This window comes from Telopea speciosissima, chromosome 8, assembly GCF_018873765.1.
Source record: "Telopea speciosissima isolate NSW1024214 ecotype Mountain lineage chromosome 8, Tspe_v1, whole genome shotgun sequence".
Taxonomy (NCBI): domain Eukaryota; kingdom Viridiplantae; phylum Streptophyta; class Magnoliopsida; order Proteales; family Proteaceae; genus Telopea; species Telopea speciosissima.
In genome coordinates, this window is record NC_057923.1 from 1,550,693 (window position 1) to 1,568,440 (window position 17,748).

The 17,748-nt window shown below is 40.9% G+C and overlaps 1 protein-coding gene across 2 annotated transcripts in view; it reads right to left on the reverse strand.

The window, feature by feature from the left end:
* LOC122670862 overlaps nt 1-17,748 on the reverse strand; it is a 161,765-nt gene that overhangs the window by 64,419 nt on the left and 79,598 nt on the right. For both annotated transcript variants that reach the window (XM_043867874.1, XM_043867873.1), the window contains exon 6: nt 8,997-9,335. In XM_043867874.1, coding sequence (XP_043723809.1) covers nt 8,997-9,335 — 339 coding nt within the window. The remainder of the gene's footprint in view (nt 1-8,996; nt 9,336-17,748) is intronic.

Sequence of the window (17,748 nt, forward strand, 5' to 3'; positions counted from 1 at the left end):
CCCCCATCGCGACTGTAGCTCTGCCATCGCTGCTCCCCCTGGGAAGTCTTCCTTTGCTTCCTTTTGCTTCAGCGACTTTATCTCGAGCCTCGTCTCTCCTTGGCCTTTTGGAGATAAACTCCACGTCAGGCTTCCTTCCAACGTCATCCTTGGGGCCCACTACAAACGATGTCCTTGGTTTTGGTACTTTGAGCGAAGACCCCTCTACTTCGGCCCAAGCTATCTTAGCGGGTCTTTTTTTTATACCCATCAGTAACGGGTCGGGTCTTTCTTCTAACCCATCCCTGCCCCAAAACCCAATTTCTTCATCTCCTTCACCCGACACACCTGCTGTTCAGCCCCATCATAACTCCAGCAAATCTTCTCTGCCCCTTCTCCCTTTATCTCAATGATTCAAGGCCTTATCTGGAATACCCGAGGCCTAAACTCTGCCTCGAAGAAAGCCTTTGTCCGTTCCAGAATTCACTCTTCTCGCTCAGTCTTCTGCTGCCTCCTTGAAACTCATATCAAGGAGCAAAACTCAGCAAATATTCTCGTCCATTGCCCCAGGCTGGTCCCTTATTTCAAACTATTCCTACCATTCGAACAGGTATATCTGGGTTATTTGGGATCCTAGAAAAATCTCTGTCTCCCTCCTTTCCTCTTCCTCCCAATTCATCCACCTTAACTTCTCTGATCCCTTAGGCCTTGATTCCTTTCTCTTTACTGCTATCTATGCTCTCAACTGCCCCATCCAAAGAACCCTTCTCTGGGATGATTTGCATGTCACTGCCAACAGTATCGGAGCTCTCCCTGGGGGTCTGGGGGGCGACTTCAATGTCACCCGTTTTAGTTATGAAAAACAAGGTGGCAATCATCTTGACTCGGAGGCTATGGACAGTTTTATAACTTGCATTGATGACATTGTGGTCAATGATCTCCGGTGGACAGGTTTTCCTCTCACTTAGAGCAACAAAGATCTGGTAGCCATCGTATCAGTTGCAAGCTGGACCGAGTGCTTGTCAATGAAGCTTGGCTCACCTCCTTCCCCTCCTCCCAGGCTACCTTTGATAACCTAGACATATCTTACCACTCCCCCATAGCCCTTGCCATCCAGCCTTACATCTCCTTTGGGCCCAAACCCTTCAAGTATTTTGACATGTGGTCCTCTCATACCTCCTTCTAACCCACGGTTTTAAATGCTTGGTCTATACCTGTGCTTGCTTTCTCCACTCCCCTTATAGCCTTCTCCAGAAAGCTTCGCAATGTCAAGGAAGCTCTCAAGCTTTGGAATAGGAACACCTTTGGTGACATCTCCCTACAAGTTACTGAATGCAAAGAGAGGTTGGCCTCTGTTCAGTTTCAGCTGTAGGCAGACATGCACAATGCTACCGTTGCTGATGCCGAGAAGACCATTTCAGCTGAGCTCACTTCTTCGCTATCCCGGGAAGAGAGCTTCCTAAAGCAGAAATCCAGGATCAAATGGCTTGATCTGGGGGATTCAAATACTGCTTTCTTCCATCGTTCAGTTAACGCAAATGTCCATGCAAACTCCATCACCCAGCTGACTTCCAATGATGGTTCTCTTGCTACTACTGTCAAGGATATAAAGGACTTGGCTGTTCAGCACTTTAAGGGCATCTTCAATGCCCCCTTGTTGGGAGATGCTCCTCTGCAAAGCCCCTTGCTCAACAAGTTCCTCCCTGCTAGTCACATTGATGTCTTGAGCTCCATCCCCAAAGAAGATGAGATTTTGGAAGCTATTCATTCCCTTAAAGTGTCACGTGCTCCTGGGCCGGATGGTTTTAGCATGGGTTTCTTTCTTGCTGCCTGGGACATCATCAAAGTGGACCTCATTACAGCCATTGAAAGCTTCTTCTTCAATCCCAGCCAGATCAATGGAGTCAACCATACTTTCCTTTGACTCATCCCTAAAAAGGAAGGAGCTTCAACTATGAATGACTTCAGGCCCATAGCCTTATGCAATATCCTCTACAAATTTATTGCTAAGATCTTAGCCAGAAGACTCAAGACTGTTGTGGATTTGTTGGTCAGTGACAACCAATCTACTTTCATTCCAGAAAGGAACATCTCTGACAACATTCTGCGCTGCAATGATATTGTTAGAGGTTTTGACAGGAAAAATCATAGCCCGGCTATCCTTCTGAAGATTGACATCCACAAGGCCTTTGATTCTTTAAGGTAGGATTATATCTCTCATGTCATGATCAAGATGGGATTCCCTATCCCTTTTGTTTACTGGATCAGCTGTTGCATCTCCTCCCCAAAGTTCTCGGTCCTTATTAATGGCAGTCCAGCGGGTTATTTTGGAGCTTCTATGGGGATTCGACAAGGGTGCCCTCTATCCCCTTACTTGTTCGCTTTGGCCTTGAAAGTCCTCTCTAGGCAAATTCTGACCTATACTGATCAGCAGCTTATCCCTCCTATCCCGAAGTGCAAAGCTTTAAAGCTTACCCACCTTGCTTTTGCTGATGACTTAATGATGTTTTCAAAGGCTTCCATTGCCTCCCTTGAGTGCATTCTGCTTTGCCTGCAGCAATTTCATGAGCTATCGGGTCTACGCATCGACCCCTCCAAGTCGCTCATCTTCTTTACGGGTCTTTCTGAGGCTTACAAAGTGGAATCCCTTGACAAATCAGGCTTCCAAGAGGGGCACCTTCCGGTCAAGTACCTGGGCCTTCCTTTGATCCCGGCTAGGCTCACTGCTCACCATTGTACCCCCATGTTGAACCTCATGAGGAAAAGATTGCAGTTGTGGAAAGGCAAGCTCCTTTCTTATGCAGGTAGACTGGTCCTTATCGGATTGGCTCTAATGCCATGTTGAAATCCTTGAATAATGGCTTATGAACAATGTGTCCACAGCCTCTTTATTTATAATCAAAGATCATTACAATAAAGGAAATAAAATCCTAGTCAAATCACATGTGCAACATGTGCATAATGAATCTGGACACTTTAATGTATCCGGGTCCGGGTCACAGATCAACGGGTAATTCGTGAACATTCAACATTCCCCCTCAAGTTGGTGCATACATGTCAAACATGCCCAACTTGCTAACAATAGAACAAAATAATTTACTACCAATTCCCTTGGTAAGAATATCAGCCACTTCATCACTAGACTGAGCAAACGGAACATAGATGACCCCTTGCTCCAGTTTTTCCTTGATAAAGTGCCGATCAATCTCAACATGTTTGGTGCAATCATGTTGGACTGGATTATGGGCAATGCTGATTGCGGACTTGCTGTCGCAATAGAGTCTCATTGGAAGGTCAACTGACAATCCAAGACCTTGTAGAAGTCCTTCGAGCCAAAGAAGTTCGCAAATGCCTTGTGCTATGCCTCAAAACTCAGCTTCAGCACTTGACCGAGCAACCACTGCCTGCTTCTTTCTTCTCCAAGTAGTCAAATTTCCTCCAACATAGGTGCAATATCCAGAGGTGAACCTTCTATCATCAGGGCTGCCTGCCCAATCCACATCAATATAAGCTTCTACCCGGAGATGACTATGTGAGGAATAAAGGACTCCTTTACCAGGAGAGGACTTTAAGTACCTTAGGATTCGGTATGCTACCTCCAAGTGAGAAGAGTGAGGATCATGCATAAACTGGCTGACCACGCTTACTACAAATGCAATATCTGGTCGGGTATGAGACAAGTATATCAATCTCCTAACCAACCTCTGATAACTGCCCTTATCAATAGGATCACCATCCTTACTCTTCAAGTATGTGTTAGGTTCCAGCATAGTTATTAAGGCGTCGCCATGGCGACACCATGGTATCCATGCTCCTTGGTCGCCATGATAACTAATTAACTATGGGTTCCAGAGGTGTATCAGCAGGTTTACACCCAAGCATCCCAGTGTCCTTCAATAAATCGAGAGTATACTTTCTCTAAGAAAGAGATATACCTATAGTAGAGTAGGCAACCTCTATTCCCAATAAATACCGCAACCTGCCCAGGTCCTTGACCTCAAACTCGGTACCCAAATAGGTCTTCAACCATTGAATTTCTTGTTTATGACTTCCGGTGATCACTATATCATCTACATAGACAATCAAAATAGTGATATGCAGTCCCACCCTTTTAACAAATAGCGTGTGGTCAGCATTGCTTTGCTGATATCCATTAGAAACCATAGCTCTATGGAAACGACCAAACCAAGCCCGGGGAGACTGTTTTAAGCCATACAAGGCTTTCTTCAATTTGCACACCTTTCCCTGAGTGTGTGGTGAGGCAAAACCCGGAGGTATCTCCATGTAGACATCTTCTTCCAACTCTCCATGTAAGAAACCATTTTTCACATCAAGTTGTTGAAGATCCCAACCTTGATTCACAGCACAGGAAATGATGACTCTCACTGTATTCAACTTTGCCACAGGAGCAAAGGTTTCTTGATAGTTGATTCCTTGGGTTTGAGTGAACCCTTTGGCAACCAACCTTGCTTTATACCTTTCAACTGAACCATCAGATTTATGCTTCACAACAAATACCCATTTACAGCCAACGGGTCTCTTTCCTAATGGAGGAATTACCAAATCCCAGGTCTGATTTTTCTCTAAGGCACGCATTTCTTCATGCATCGCATCCTTCTATTTTTGCTCTACTATTGCTTCCTGCCAATTGTTAGGAATAATAACAGAGGATAACGAAGACATAAAGGTAAGGAAAGAAGGAGTAAGGGAGTTGTAAGATACAAAATTAGAAATTGGATGTTGAGTACAACTACACTTTGCTTCCGAACAACAATAGGTAAATCCAAACTGGGATCATAAGGAGGCTTACCAGGAGAATGAGTGGGAGAACTCGAAACAGGTGCTGATTGAGTAGGTAGTGTGGTAGTGGTCTCTTTGTACAATGGTCCATGAGGAGGAAAAAACGTCCCCTGAGAATAATTCTTCAAATCTTTCTCCCCTTGAACTGGTTGCTGCTCAATCTGTCCCATTTCTTGTTCTTGACTTGTAATCTCATCCTCCAATTCCACAGAAGAATCCTCTATAATAGGTACATGAACATCCAGAAGAACAATCAATGGGACCTTTGAATCTGCACTTATGATCTCCCCCTACAGAGGTTTCGGTGATGAAAAGTAGGCCTCGGACTCACGAAACACAACATCCATGGTAACAAATATTTTTCTGGTTGGAGGATGGTAGCATTTGTAGCCTTCTGAGTAGCCGAGTAGCCAAGAAAAATGCATCGAAGTCCCTTTGGGTCGAACTTGCCATGAACATGGTGGTTTCGGGCAAACACCACACAACAAAAAAATTTTGGTGGTATAACAAAAGTCAAGGAGCCCAATAAAACATCCAACGGGCAGCGTCCTCCTAAGACTCTTGAGGGAAGTCGATTAATAAGATAAGTGGCTGTGAGGACCGCATCACCCTAGAAACGAGGGGGAACAGCCATATCAAACATCAGAGATCGAGCCATCTCAAGTAAATGCCTGTTCTTGCGTTCCGCGACCCCATTCTGAGCAGGTGTATCCATACAAGAGGTCTGATGGATAATCCTATGAGTTTCCAAGTATGACCGAAAGGCACCATCCATGTATTCTTTGCCATTGTCAGACCGAAGAATTCGTACCTTGGCATCGAACTGGGTCTGAACCATCTTATGAAATAGGGTAAAACAGCAAAAAACATCACTCTTATTGGGCATCAAGTAGACCCAAGTGGTCTGACTACAACAATCAATGAAGGTGACAAACCAACGAAAGCCAAAAGTAGAAACACACCGGGCAGGGCCCCAACCATCAGAATGAATCAAATTAAAAGGTGATAAACTTCTACTATCAGAAATAGGATAAACCGTCCGAGTTTGCTTGGCAAAATGCAAGCATCACAAGAAAGATTAAATTTATTACATCGTTTAACCAAACTGAGAAAAAGATCAGATAAAACCCTTATACCCATGGCCCAAACATTTCTGCCAATTATTCAACTCCAAAATTGCCGAATCAGATTCAATAGAGGAAGACAGAGATGTCAAGGCTGCCGGCGCACCATCAAGCACATAAAGACCACCAACCACTTTACCACATGCAATCATACGACCCGTCTCCAAGTCCTGAAACAAGCAATGGTTGGGAAAAAAGGTCACTTTGCAATTTAAATCTCTGGTTATACTACTAATTGAAAGTAAATTAGTAGAGAATTTTGGAACATGCAAGACAGAGGAAAGGCAAAGAGAAGATGTGGACTGTACAGATCCCTTTCCCGAGATAGAAGAAAGAGATCTGTTAGCAACACAGGCTTTAGTATGACCAGATAAAGGAAAATACTTGAAAAAAAGAGATGAAGAACCTGTCATATGGTCGGTTGCTCCAGACTCAATCACCCAAGAATCGGGAATGACAGAGGAGCAGTTCCCACCAAATGAAATACCTGGAGAAGGAGTAGTAGGAGTAGTAGAAGGCACAGAAACAGCAAAGGCAGCCAATGAAGAGGCTGTAGCTGCCGAAGAAGAGGTGTCCAAACGAGTCACCATATCCCTGAGATGATTAAGTTCAGCCATAACTTGAGAAAAAGACTGCGCAGGTTCTTCTTCAGCGGATGCCTGATTTGCACGTGTGCCAGTAGACCAATTGGAACCACCCCTGCTCCGGCCCCGAGTATCGGCAGGGCGACCATGTAGCTTCCAACAACGATCCTTTGTGTGCCACTTCTTTCCACAATGATCACATTTAATAGGAGGGCAATCCCCAGATGGCCCATCACTAGGAACAGAACAGGAAGTATTGCCACGGGCAGAAGACTATGAACCAGAAATAAGAGCCGATCGTTCCTGAGGGACAGGATTAAACATGGCTATACGTCGACTGTCCTTGGCAAAAAGAATTGCCTATGCCCGCTCAAGAGTAGGTAGAGGATCACGATTCAGAATATTAGACTGGATCAGATCAAATTCAATATTGAGCCCGGCCAAAAAATCAAAAACATGAAGACCGTCTTCCCATTTTCTGTAAACCGTTGCATCAGCAGCACTAGTAGCCGTAAAGGTGCCCAAAAATCCAACTGTTGCCACAGAGTACACATGGTGTTATAATATTGCGAAAGGGACAACTCTAATTGCTTGGTAGAGTAAATCTTTTGACGAAATTCATAGGACTGAGCGGCATTCCCAACTTGAGAATACGTGTCCTTGGTTGTTTTCCATATCTTGGCCGCCGAATCGAGAAGAAGATAACGTCCGGCAATCTGTTGTTCCATGGAATTCACCAAATAGGACATAACCAGAAAATTAAAATTCTCCCACCGATCTTGGGCAGAACCAATTTCAGCAGGCCTGACAGAGGTTCCAGTGACGTAGCCAGAGAGACCACGGGAACCGATTGCAAACAAGCATGAACGAGACCAGAGGAGGTAACTGGCCCCATTTAACTTTATAAGACTGGCTGGAAAAGGAAGAAAGCCACGCTGCGATGTGCCGTCAGGGCTAGAGGATGCAGACGTAACGTCAGCGTTGGCAGGCATGGTGACTGGTTAGAAAAAAATAATAATGGAAAAAAAATCACAGATTTGTTTATTGCATAAAGGGAAAATTTTAGGGGAAAAAAAGAGCCCTTGGTGGGAGACAACTCACCACTAAGGGAGGGCCTAAAAGCATCACAAGGAGGCGGGAAAAAAAGAGAGAGAGAGCCGCGGGAGGGAGGCGGTGGTGTGAAAAAGGTGGGGAAAGGCTGCCGGAGGGCTGGCGGGAGGCTGGCGGTGGTGTGGAGTGCTGGTGTAAGACTGGTGGAGGTGCTGCTGCTAGGGTGACTTCACGATGGAGAGGAGAGAAAAAAGACAAAAAAAGGAAAGAAATTTTTAGATCCCATATTCTCGGATTGGCTCTAATGCCATGTTGAAATCCTTGAATAATGGCTTATGAACAATGTGCCCACAGCCTCTTTATTTATAATCAAAGATCATTACAATAAAGGTAATAAAATCCTAGTCAAATCACATGTGCAACATGTGCATAATGAACCTGGACACTTTAATGTATCCGGGTCCAGGTCACGGATCAATGGGTAATCCATGAACATTCAACACATCCAAACTCCAATCTATTACTCTTCTTCAACTTGTCTGAAAACCGCTAAAAACTTCCTTAGTAATGATACCAGCCGGCAGCCATCAACTCACTCAAAGACCTGTCAATTCCATCAGTCATATACACCAGTTTCTTTAATTCATTCTCTAGAAGTGTCCCTTAATCTTCGACCGTCATCAACTTTCAATCCACAACCACAACCACAACCTGAACTTGCATCATTTGAACGTTGTCTTCACAAACTTCTCAACCTCTCCAATCCGCCCTTCGAAATCCGACATACCCAGTCAACCAATAGCACTGTCCTCGGACTTGTAAACTTTCCACATTAATTCGGCAAGAACTACCACAAGAGGAAGAGATGGTGGCATGGCCAAAGTTGGAAATATGAAAAGAAGTACCTGAAAAACATAATGTATCAAACCTGAGGTACCCCATACATAGTTTCTCCAAACGTTAGTTACCCCAGATGTAATTTTACCCTGAAATATTGCATCAGATCACAGATTTGAGCATGAGATGGAAGCATGGCAATAGGAGCTTAAGCAAGCCAACTGATATGGCTTTTGAGATTTACTGGAAGAGAGGGACTCTCACAATATGGTTGTTTGATACATGTGGGGAAAAACCAGGCTAGAGGAGATCGTAAAATTAGATTACGTAGATCAGAGTTTTCTCCTTTACTTCAAACATATCTTGTTTAGATGAAAGAAAAAATAGATATATTACTTTCCTTGCTAAAAAATTAGTCAAAAAGGGAGTAGTGAGATAGAATTTTTGCACAAGCTATGTTCTAGTAGAGATGTGATAATTTTTTAGGCCCTGATTGACTTGGGCCTTGTCATGATACAAGTGGTTCACTGGTTCCTCTATACTGCTGCCTCTTGTGAATTGATTTTTCCATTTGTTATACAAAAATTCACACAAAGAGAGAAAACAGAGTAGTTATACTCACATCTTTACCAGGACACCTATAAAATTTTCTCCCAGGATTTTCCGGAGTTTTGGCTGTTAAAATGGGGCAAGTTCCCACACCACAACGGCACTCCATCTCAGGTAAATATTGACCATCAAAAGATCTGACAGCAGGCAACTCTTTCTTAGTCTTGGCTTTCTCAGGGCAGTCTCTAGCCCAATGACCAAATTTGTTACAATTAAAACACATATCCTTCTGTGCTATCTGAGGAGATTGATGGTTCACAGAGTTGTTCCGGGAATCATCCAATTGTGCCTGACACGGGTTTACCATTGGTTGGATAGTGCTTAATTCAGCAATCTCAGACTCAAGAATCACCTACACAGCTAAATGAAACAGTAAATACAAAACCATACATATTTATAATTTTACCACCAGAAAATAGTACAAAAAACCAAAGCAAAGGGGGTGGGGTGGGGTGGGGTGGGGTGGGGGGAGGATGCATGCAGGTTAATCGTCCTTCTAAAGAGTCACAACCTATGAACCTAAATCATGAGAGGTTAAAAGAAGTTGACAAGTCTCTAAACCAGCAATCAGCAATGTTAACAAAACATAAGGTGGAGAGACATCAACAACTGAATTCATATAAGGAATTCAAAAGGGTACCAAGAAACAATCAGACTAGTCTGCAAATGCATTCCATGAAAATTATAGCAGTTAATCATGATAATGACTGGAAGAGCAGATCACCAAAGCAACCACTTCATGTTTAAGCAGCTACCAAGTAAAATCAGAGACTACAGATTTCTTCACATATTTCAGCAAAGCTCAACTCAAAAACCATTACAAACCTGTGCTAACAGATATCCCTACTACCCTTATTTATAGACTCCTTTTACACTACTATTCAGATAGAGCTACTTATATTGTAAACCCCTAAGGATTACTTTAGAAATCCATTACAACTCGAACCCAAAACTCTCTAAGGTTTGAAATATCGGCATCGGGTATCATATCGGAAGGGCGATTTTAAGAGACATTGTATCGGAGATATGTATCGTACGCTACAAATATGCCTGGAAATGATCAAGATACACATGGAAACACACTTTTGGAACAAAAAACAATACAAATAAGCAATATATAACATGTAACATGCATAAACACTAAAATGGAAAACAACGTATAACGAGACAAGAGACTTTCATCGATTTGAGTAAAAATCCTTGCAAATGATTAAGTTTGATGCATCAACTAAGTTTTACTTAAATCTATCGATTTATAGCCAAAAATAGGATTAAAAAGCACGATTGAAACATCAAGATCAAATTTTTCTGAAACCTACCTTTTTATGTGAAATCTCCTTCAATTTCTGATCTCAAAAACAAAATCATAGTCTGATAGTCGCATGGTCCTTTAATGGCCATACTGACGTGTATCGATTGACATCGACCATATCGGTATGTATAGAGCCATATTAGTCTGTAGCGAGCAATTTCGTCCAATACATACCATGGGCCTTTAATGGCCGTATTGACGTGTATCGATTGATATTGACCATATCGATATGTATAGAGCCGTATCAGTCTGTATTGAGCCGTTTCGTCCAATACATACTGATATGTATCGATACTCTCACAGAACCCTTTAATGTGCGTATCTAAAGTATCGGTCCGTATTGGCCGATACAGTATGATACCAATCGAGACATACAATTTCTTTTAAAAAAAAAAAGATTTGTATCGGTATGTATCATATCGGTACCAACCAATACCAATACAATACAATACAGACTAATACTTTAAACCGTGTATGTAGTAATTAGTAATCTGCTCAAACAAAGACAAAGAAAAGTGCACATCCAACAGCTACACATAAGCGGATAAGCCTTTCTCAAGGAAGGCACTCCTACAATAGAGTAACAATGATGTGATTAGCAAAGATCACAGGATGAGAGTTATGATTAGTAAAGATCAGACTCACTTCTAAGCACCAACTGTAATGCCCCAGAAATTTAGAAGCCTAGGGATACCTTTCTTTTATCCTCCCATTCTTTTAACCTCTACTTAAATTAAATTTGTAGACACAAAAGAATAACTAAAGGGCCAGCCTAGTGGTTGTGACCTTAGTTAGTTAGAGGTCTTAGGTTCAAGTCTTAGGGGGGGGGGGTGGACATTTTAATCAAATCTTTTATTTTATTTTATTTCAGCCTTAGGCTGGTGGGCCCCACCCTATCAAATAAACCATGGAAAGGGGGGAGATTCAGAATCGTGAAATGACTAGAGTGTAGAGATAAAATAGGAGAGTAGGTCTTAAAAAAAAAGGAAAAAAAGGGACAGAAATATCGTGTGAGAGAGAAAAAGAGATAGAGAGATAGGGATGGGGGAGAATATCGCAAAAGAGAGGGAGAGAAGAAGAGACCGACAGAGATGGGGAGTGGGGGAAAATATCACACAAGAGAGGGAGAGAGATAGGGAGAGAGTGAGAGAATATTGCGAGAGAGAGAGATCGCAAGAAAGAAAAAGGAGAGGAAAACATATAAAGGGAAAGGGATCGAGAGAGGAGAATAACAACAACAATAACAAAAAAAGAGAGATCATAAGAGAGAAAGAAGGAGGAAGAAGAACTGCTGTCAAGGAAAGGCTGCTGCTGCTTTCTTTTCCATTCTACATTAGAGCCAAAACAGGTAAGTGATCTATTGTGTGCTGTGATTTCTTTTCCTACCTAGGAACTCTTAGATTTTCTTTTCCCCAATCCACACTATTATTGGTGTATCAGGCCATCAGTTGTGGCTGATGTTTAGAACGTAGATGGTTCTCACATGGAATGAGACTCGATCCTGTTTACCCTCTATTCTGGCCACCTAAATTCCTGCTAGAACAAGTCACCTAGAAACCCTAATTGAATGGGGTTTTGACCTAATTTTTATCTATAATTGAAATCTATGATCAGATTGGATTTATCTAATGTTTCTGTTTTTACACGTATGTGAATTACACTGTTTCTAACCTAATGCATTACCTAGAAGTCCATAACATCTGATGGGAGCAAAACTTGGATTAAATTCTTGTTTTCCCAAAATCGAAAACCTATTCTGTTTGAGGGATAAATTCTGGTTTTCCCTACATCGAAAACCTCTGTTTTAGAGTTAAATTCTGGTTTTCCCTACATCGAAAACCTTTTCTGTTTTAGGTTTAAATTCTGGTTTTCCCTACATCGAAAACCTATTCTGTTTTAGGGTTTTGGGACTATACTTGGGACCCAAATCGCTGGACCCAATGTAGGTCAGATTAGGAAGAGATTTTGGGGTTTTTTTGGCCTACCTGGGGTGAAACTCGATTCTGATTTGTGCCCATTCTGAGGTCATTTGCAGTTGCGATTGAGAAATCTCTTTTTTTTATTTGTCTTATGTGCCAGATTTGAGTTTTTCCTCGATTAGCTTAAATCTGTCCAAAGTTTATAAACAAGATTTTGGGTGTGTGTTAGTACGACCTAGTGTAATTTTCGACCAAGGTTTCAGCCTATTTTGATTTGTGGACCTTATGCTGAAATTTTGGGGAAGTAGAAACAGTTTGGTTTGTGGATTAGGTGATTAATAGGGAACGCTTTATAATTGCAGATAGTGACTTTTCAGAAACTTGGAACTCAGAGGGTGGGGATAACATATTTGCAGACTAAGGTAAGTGGATTATAGTGAGTGTACACCACATGTGTGTGTGTGTGTGTGTGTGTGTGTGTGCGTGATATGTTTGACTTGTGTTTTATGTGGAATGTTTGTCATTGAACGTGATATGCTGAATTATAGTGATTTGCATAGTATTTGTCGATGTATAGAGATTCAATAGTGATCAAGTGTGTCATGTGATTCTGTAAGTGAATCCTAGGGATGATGGAATCTATGTGTAGTGATTGAGAAAGTAGTTTTGGATCTTACTTGTAGACTTTTACCTATGTTTTCACTTGGTGTAATATTAAAAGTGTGATTGTTAAAGAGTGTTTAAAAGTGTGGGTGTTAAAGAGTGTTTAAAAGTGTGGGTGTTAAAGAGTAGTATGTGATGTAAGTGTCTGAGGGTAAATAGACTACCCTATGCCGGTGGAGAGTCACAGCCACCAGAGAGGTATTCCGTGGAACAGCAGAAATCATACCCACTATGCACAAATGAGTTGTCAATGGTGTATAATTAATCACAGAGTGGGTGACAACAGTAAGTGATCGTAAGTGATTGTATGATCGTAAGTGTTTGAGGGTAAATAGATTGCCCCGTGCGTAGAGAGTCAGCCACCAGAGAGGTATTCCGTGGAGCCACGGAAATCATATCTACGGTGCAAAAATGAGTTGTCAGTGGTGTATAATTAGTCATAAAGTGGGTGACAACAGTAAGTGATCGCAAGTGATTATAAGGGGGCCATGTTCCTCTCGTGTTATGGGCGGTGGCAGTCTGTTTCCCTCAGTGACGACCAAGGTTCTAAGACTCGGGTCTCGGTGGCATCTCGGCCAAGCCAGAAACCTAGTCGAGTCGAGATCTCTGCGAGATCTTGGCGAGTTGGTGCAATTTTTTTTTTATTTTTACTCGGACCCCCAACTCGGTGGGTTTTACACATATTTTGGGTCTAAAACTTGGTATCCAGCCTATTTCAGGCCATTTAAACACAATGGCATGCCCAGATTTGCCAAAAAACAAGTCCAAATATGAGTTTTACTTTGGACCATAGGTTGGTAGGCGACGAGTCGTACTAAAAGTCTAAAACAACCTACTCTACTCGTTGGTAGGCGACGAGTTGTACTCTATATATGTTTAACATATATCAAAACCACATGAATCTAACAAGTATTACACAATTTTTTTTGAAAAAAATAGATTTGGGAAAAATTAGAAAATACCTTTGAAATCCTACAAATAGGTGATGATTTGGAGTTGAATCTTCACTTTACCACTTGAATCTCACTTCAAACATCATAATCCACCAAAGATTTGAGAGAAATAGGAAGAAATTTGAGAGCAAGACAGCTCTTGGAGTGTTTTTCTCTAAACTTTAGAGAGCTTTGGACAGAACTTGAGATTTCCGAGTTCTGTACATTGCTCTCTTTTAAAAAAATGGGCCTATGGGCATATGGGTCATGAAAACTGGGTAAAAAACCATATAACTCGATACCGAGATATTGAAATTTTATAACTAAAAAAAACAGAGAAATGGCAATCGTGATCTCGGCGAGATATTGCAGTTTTAGGAACCGACTCCTATCTTGACTTGCTATCTCATGAAACCGAGAAACTCGACGAGATCTCGAACCATGGTGACGACTAAAGTGATAAAAGGGTGATTTCAAATGACAAAGTTCTATTAAATGTGTTGGGATATCAAGCAAGTGTTTTATCGAGTAATGTTGTTTTGAGAAAATTTAAAAAGTGTTTGATTTAATTGTCGTGAATGTTTGGTTTTTTTTTTTTTTTTTTTTTTTTGTGGTGTTGTACTCTTACTATTTTTTGTCTTACTGGGTTGTTGAGCTCTTCCCATTAATTTTGACATTTCAAAGGGGGATAGAATGGAGGTACTGGTTGCCATGGAGTTCGAGGGCGATTCAAAGTTTTCTTGTAATTTGTTTTTATTTTAGTAGATGGATGTAGTAGCAAGTTACTTTATGTAAACTCTGATAGGGTGATTTGAAGTTTAAATTAAGGACATACCTTAGATTGCCACCAGTAGGTACATTTTGGGGTTTAAGATTTACGATTTAATTATTTTTGTTGAGACTTGAATTTGATGAGTTTGTTTTATGCATGATTTTGTGAATGATTATCGATTGTTGATCAGCGCCTGTGAGGGCTGTACCTTTATCTGTATCTGCGTTTGGGTCGTGACACCAATAGAGGTCTTAGATAAAAAAAAATCCACTGATAAACGTGCATTATAGGTTACTGCAATCCACATACAGTGAAATGAAGTAAAGCAAATGGGCAGTGTCCACCCCACCAAGGACAGTCTCAGTTTGCACAAAACAGCAAAATCACTCCAAAGAGATCGATTGCTGGAATACACTGTTGGGGGCTGCCACATCACTCCAAAGTGATCAATTGCTGCTTACTGGTGAAGATTTGACCACATTCAACAGATTCAAGTAAAACAATTTTTCCCAAAAAAGTTTTTTTTTTTTGCAAAAACATGATAAATACCTATTGGTTGGTCATTTAATTAGCTGAGATTTTCCTGCCGTGCTGGGTTGGGCGTCTTTCCTCTTACAATCTTTCATCTTTCATATTGCATCTTTCATTTGTCATTTTCCATTTCTCTTCTCTGTCCCCATCCATTTTTTTTTTCCCCTTAGTTTTCCTTCGTTGTGTTTGGATCCATGTAGCTGACCCCTTTAAGTTGGGATAGGGCTGAGTTTGTTGTTGTTGCTTGCTTGGTGATGTAATTTTTTTATGTCAGACACCGTAGGTTGATTTACAACCTCACAGTGTCGGAATCTTTTTATTTTTATTTTCCTAGTTTAAAAATTAGATTTCCAATAACAAAAATATGAAAAAATTAGGGCTAATATAAATTGGATGGGGCTCAATTATAAATATGTTAATCACCATTGGCTATGGCCTTAAAGAGTCGGAAATTTTTTTTTCCAATAAATAATTATTTTAATTTCCAAATTATAAAAATATTTAAAATTTTCAACAAAAGGGAAAATAAGGAAAAATATTATGTTTTGATTTGAAAAATAAAGGAAATGTATAAAATAATAGGCACATATGAGGCTTATTATGTTGTACCATATTTGCTTTTGTTATATTTTGCAAAAAATTTCGATCGTCTCAATATGACCGAAATGGCCTATCGAAATGAAATTTTAAACCATGCCCCAAACCCCGTAGTGGAAAGAGCCTTATGCACGGTACACCCTTTTAAGTAAATAGTTATGGGAGGGCAAAACTGGAAAGCAAATTGCTTTTAATGGATTGATTGTCTCGATTGTACCTCCTCAAATTTTGGGCTTTTTTAAACGGTGTCACACCCCGACCCGGTTCATAAGGGCCAAGTGTGACTGGATGTTTCTGACATCCAACCAATCCACCAGGATCGCAAGTGCAGTACCCTATTTACAACAATTATCACAATATACAGAATTTAAACGCAGCGGAAGCAATTTAAATACTAAAGATAAAGGTAGTAATAAAGAAGACTAGTGATAATGCAGCTATGTATATTAAGTGAAGTTTGAGTTACAAGATAATCTCACACAGTAACCCAAAACAAAAGATACATCTACATAAGGCTAGGTATACAAAAATGTTTTATAAACAAAAAGTGGGGAGATAGTTTGCTCTGTCAGGCACTTCAGGAGAAAGCATAGTTGTCACACGAGCACGAGACATCTTGCTCCACAAGAAGCGGAGTATCAACTCCATGAGCTGTAGGAGGGTCCAGAGCAGAAGAAACTCCCACAAAAACATCAACAACAGTAATAGGATCATCTGAAAATAAGGAATTCCACAAGGGTGAGCTCCACAGAGCCCAGCAAGGGAAAACATACAAGCATATGCAGATAGTCCATGATGAATGACCTAAACTAAATATGTTCCTAACATGGATTCTAGGTCTCATAAGGTATAAGTACTACTGTAATAAAATGATAGCCTTGGTCCCGGAAACACATAACCAGACGTCAGTCACCCGAGCAAAACCATTCTACTACGGTGGAGACTCGGCAGCTCAGGCATCAAACATCTAACTCTAACGAACCCCCAGTGACTAACCCTACTGTTTGTTCCCATTCCTGTAATGTTCTTCGGAAATGGAACAGTGAATGGCATTCCGGAATCATCCATTCGGACCTACCACGGGTTACCCAACACCTCTCCCCTGTTGGTAAGGGTCATAGTATTAGGTTTATGCCAGTGCTAACCATATGCAGTCTAATATGATGGCATATGTTTCAATAAGAGTAATACAATAAGCTGTCCAGTAACATCATCATAAACAATACAGTTCCAAGAACAATAATATGTGCAATGCAATATGTAGATGCATCCTAAATCATGCACATCTAATGCAAAGAACTAAAAGCTAATAAACTATATGAACAGAGTTGTAGGAATGATGCACGATATGACATACTTAACAAAACAGCATTTAATTTCACAAACACACCAAAATTAAGGTCAAATTCCCTTACTTGAGATAGCAAACTAGTCTAGCCAGATAGAATTCCAAAACTCCAAGTAAACCACACAAAGATAGAGTCTAACAGTCCTAGATAGACATAAAACATCATCAATTAGTTATGGAAGGAGCCCTAGGTCAAAGCCCTAACATTTGGGTTCAAAACTGGGCCAAAATAGTGAACCGGATTCACACCAGGGACCCTGCGGTCGACCGGTTGCAAGCCTGCAACTCCATCCGGTCTAAAAACTAGATTTGGGGATTTTTGCTGTCTCCCATGGATCTTGACATGCAAAGGTTCAATTTCATAATTCAGGCCTTATTTAAGGTGGGTTAGTAGTATTGGGTTAATTAAACCTAAAACCACATTTTAATTTGGGGATTTGTTCAAATTAATCTAATTTCCTATGCTAGGGTTTAATAGGGTATAAGATTCAACTATAATTGAAGGAGAAGAAGAGAAATTCAGGGTATCTTTCTATTTGGATCAAATTGGATCCAATATCAAGAATAATTTGGGGGGGGTTTGGTCAAGTTCTTATCAATCCCCAAAGCTTAGGACTGACTTGGGTTTAGAACCCAATTGAAATTAAGAGAGAAAAGAGGAAGGATCAGGTACAGCAATCATATTCCAGGC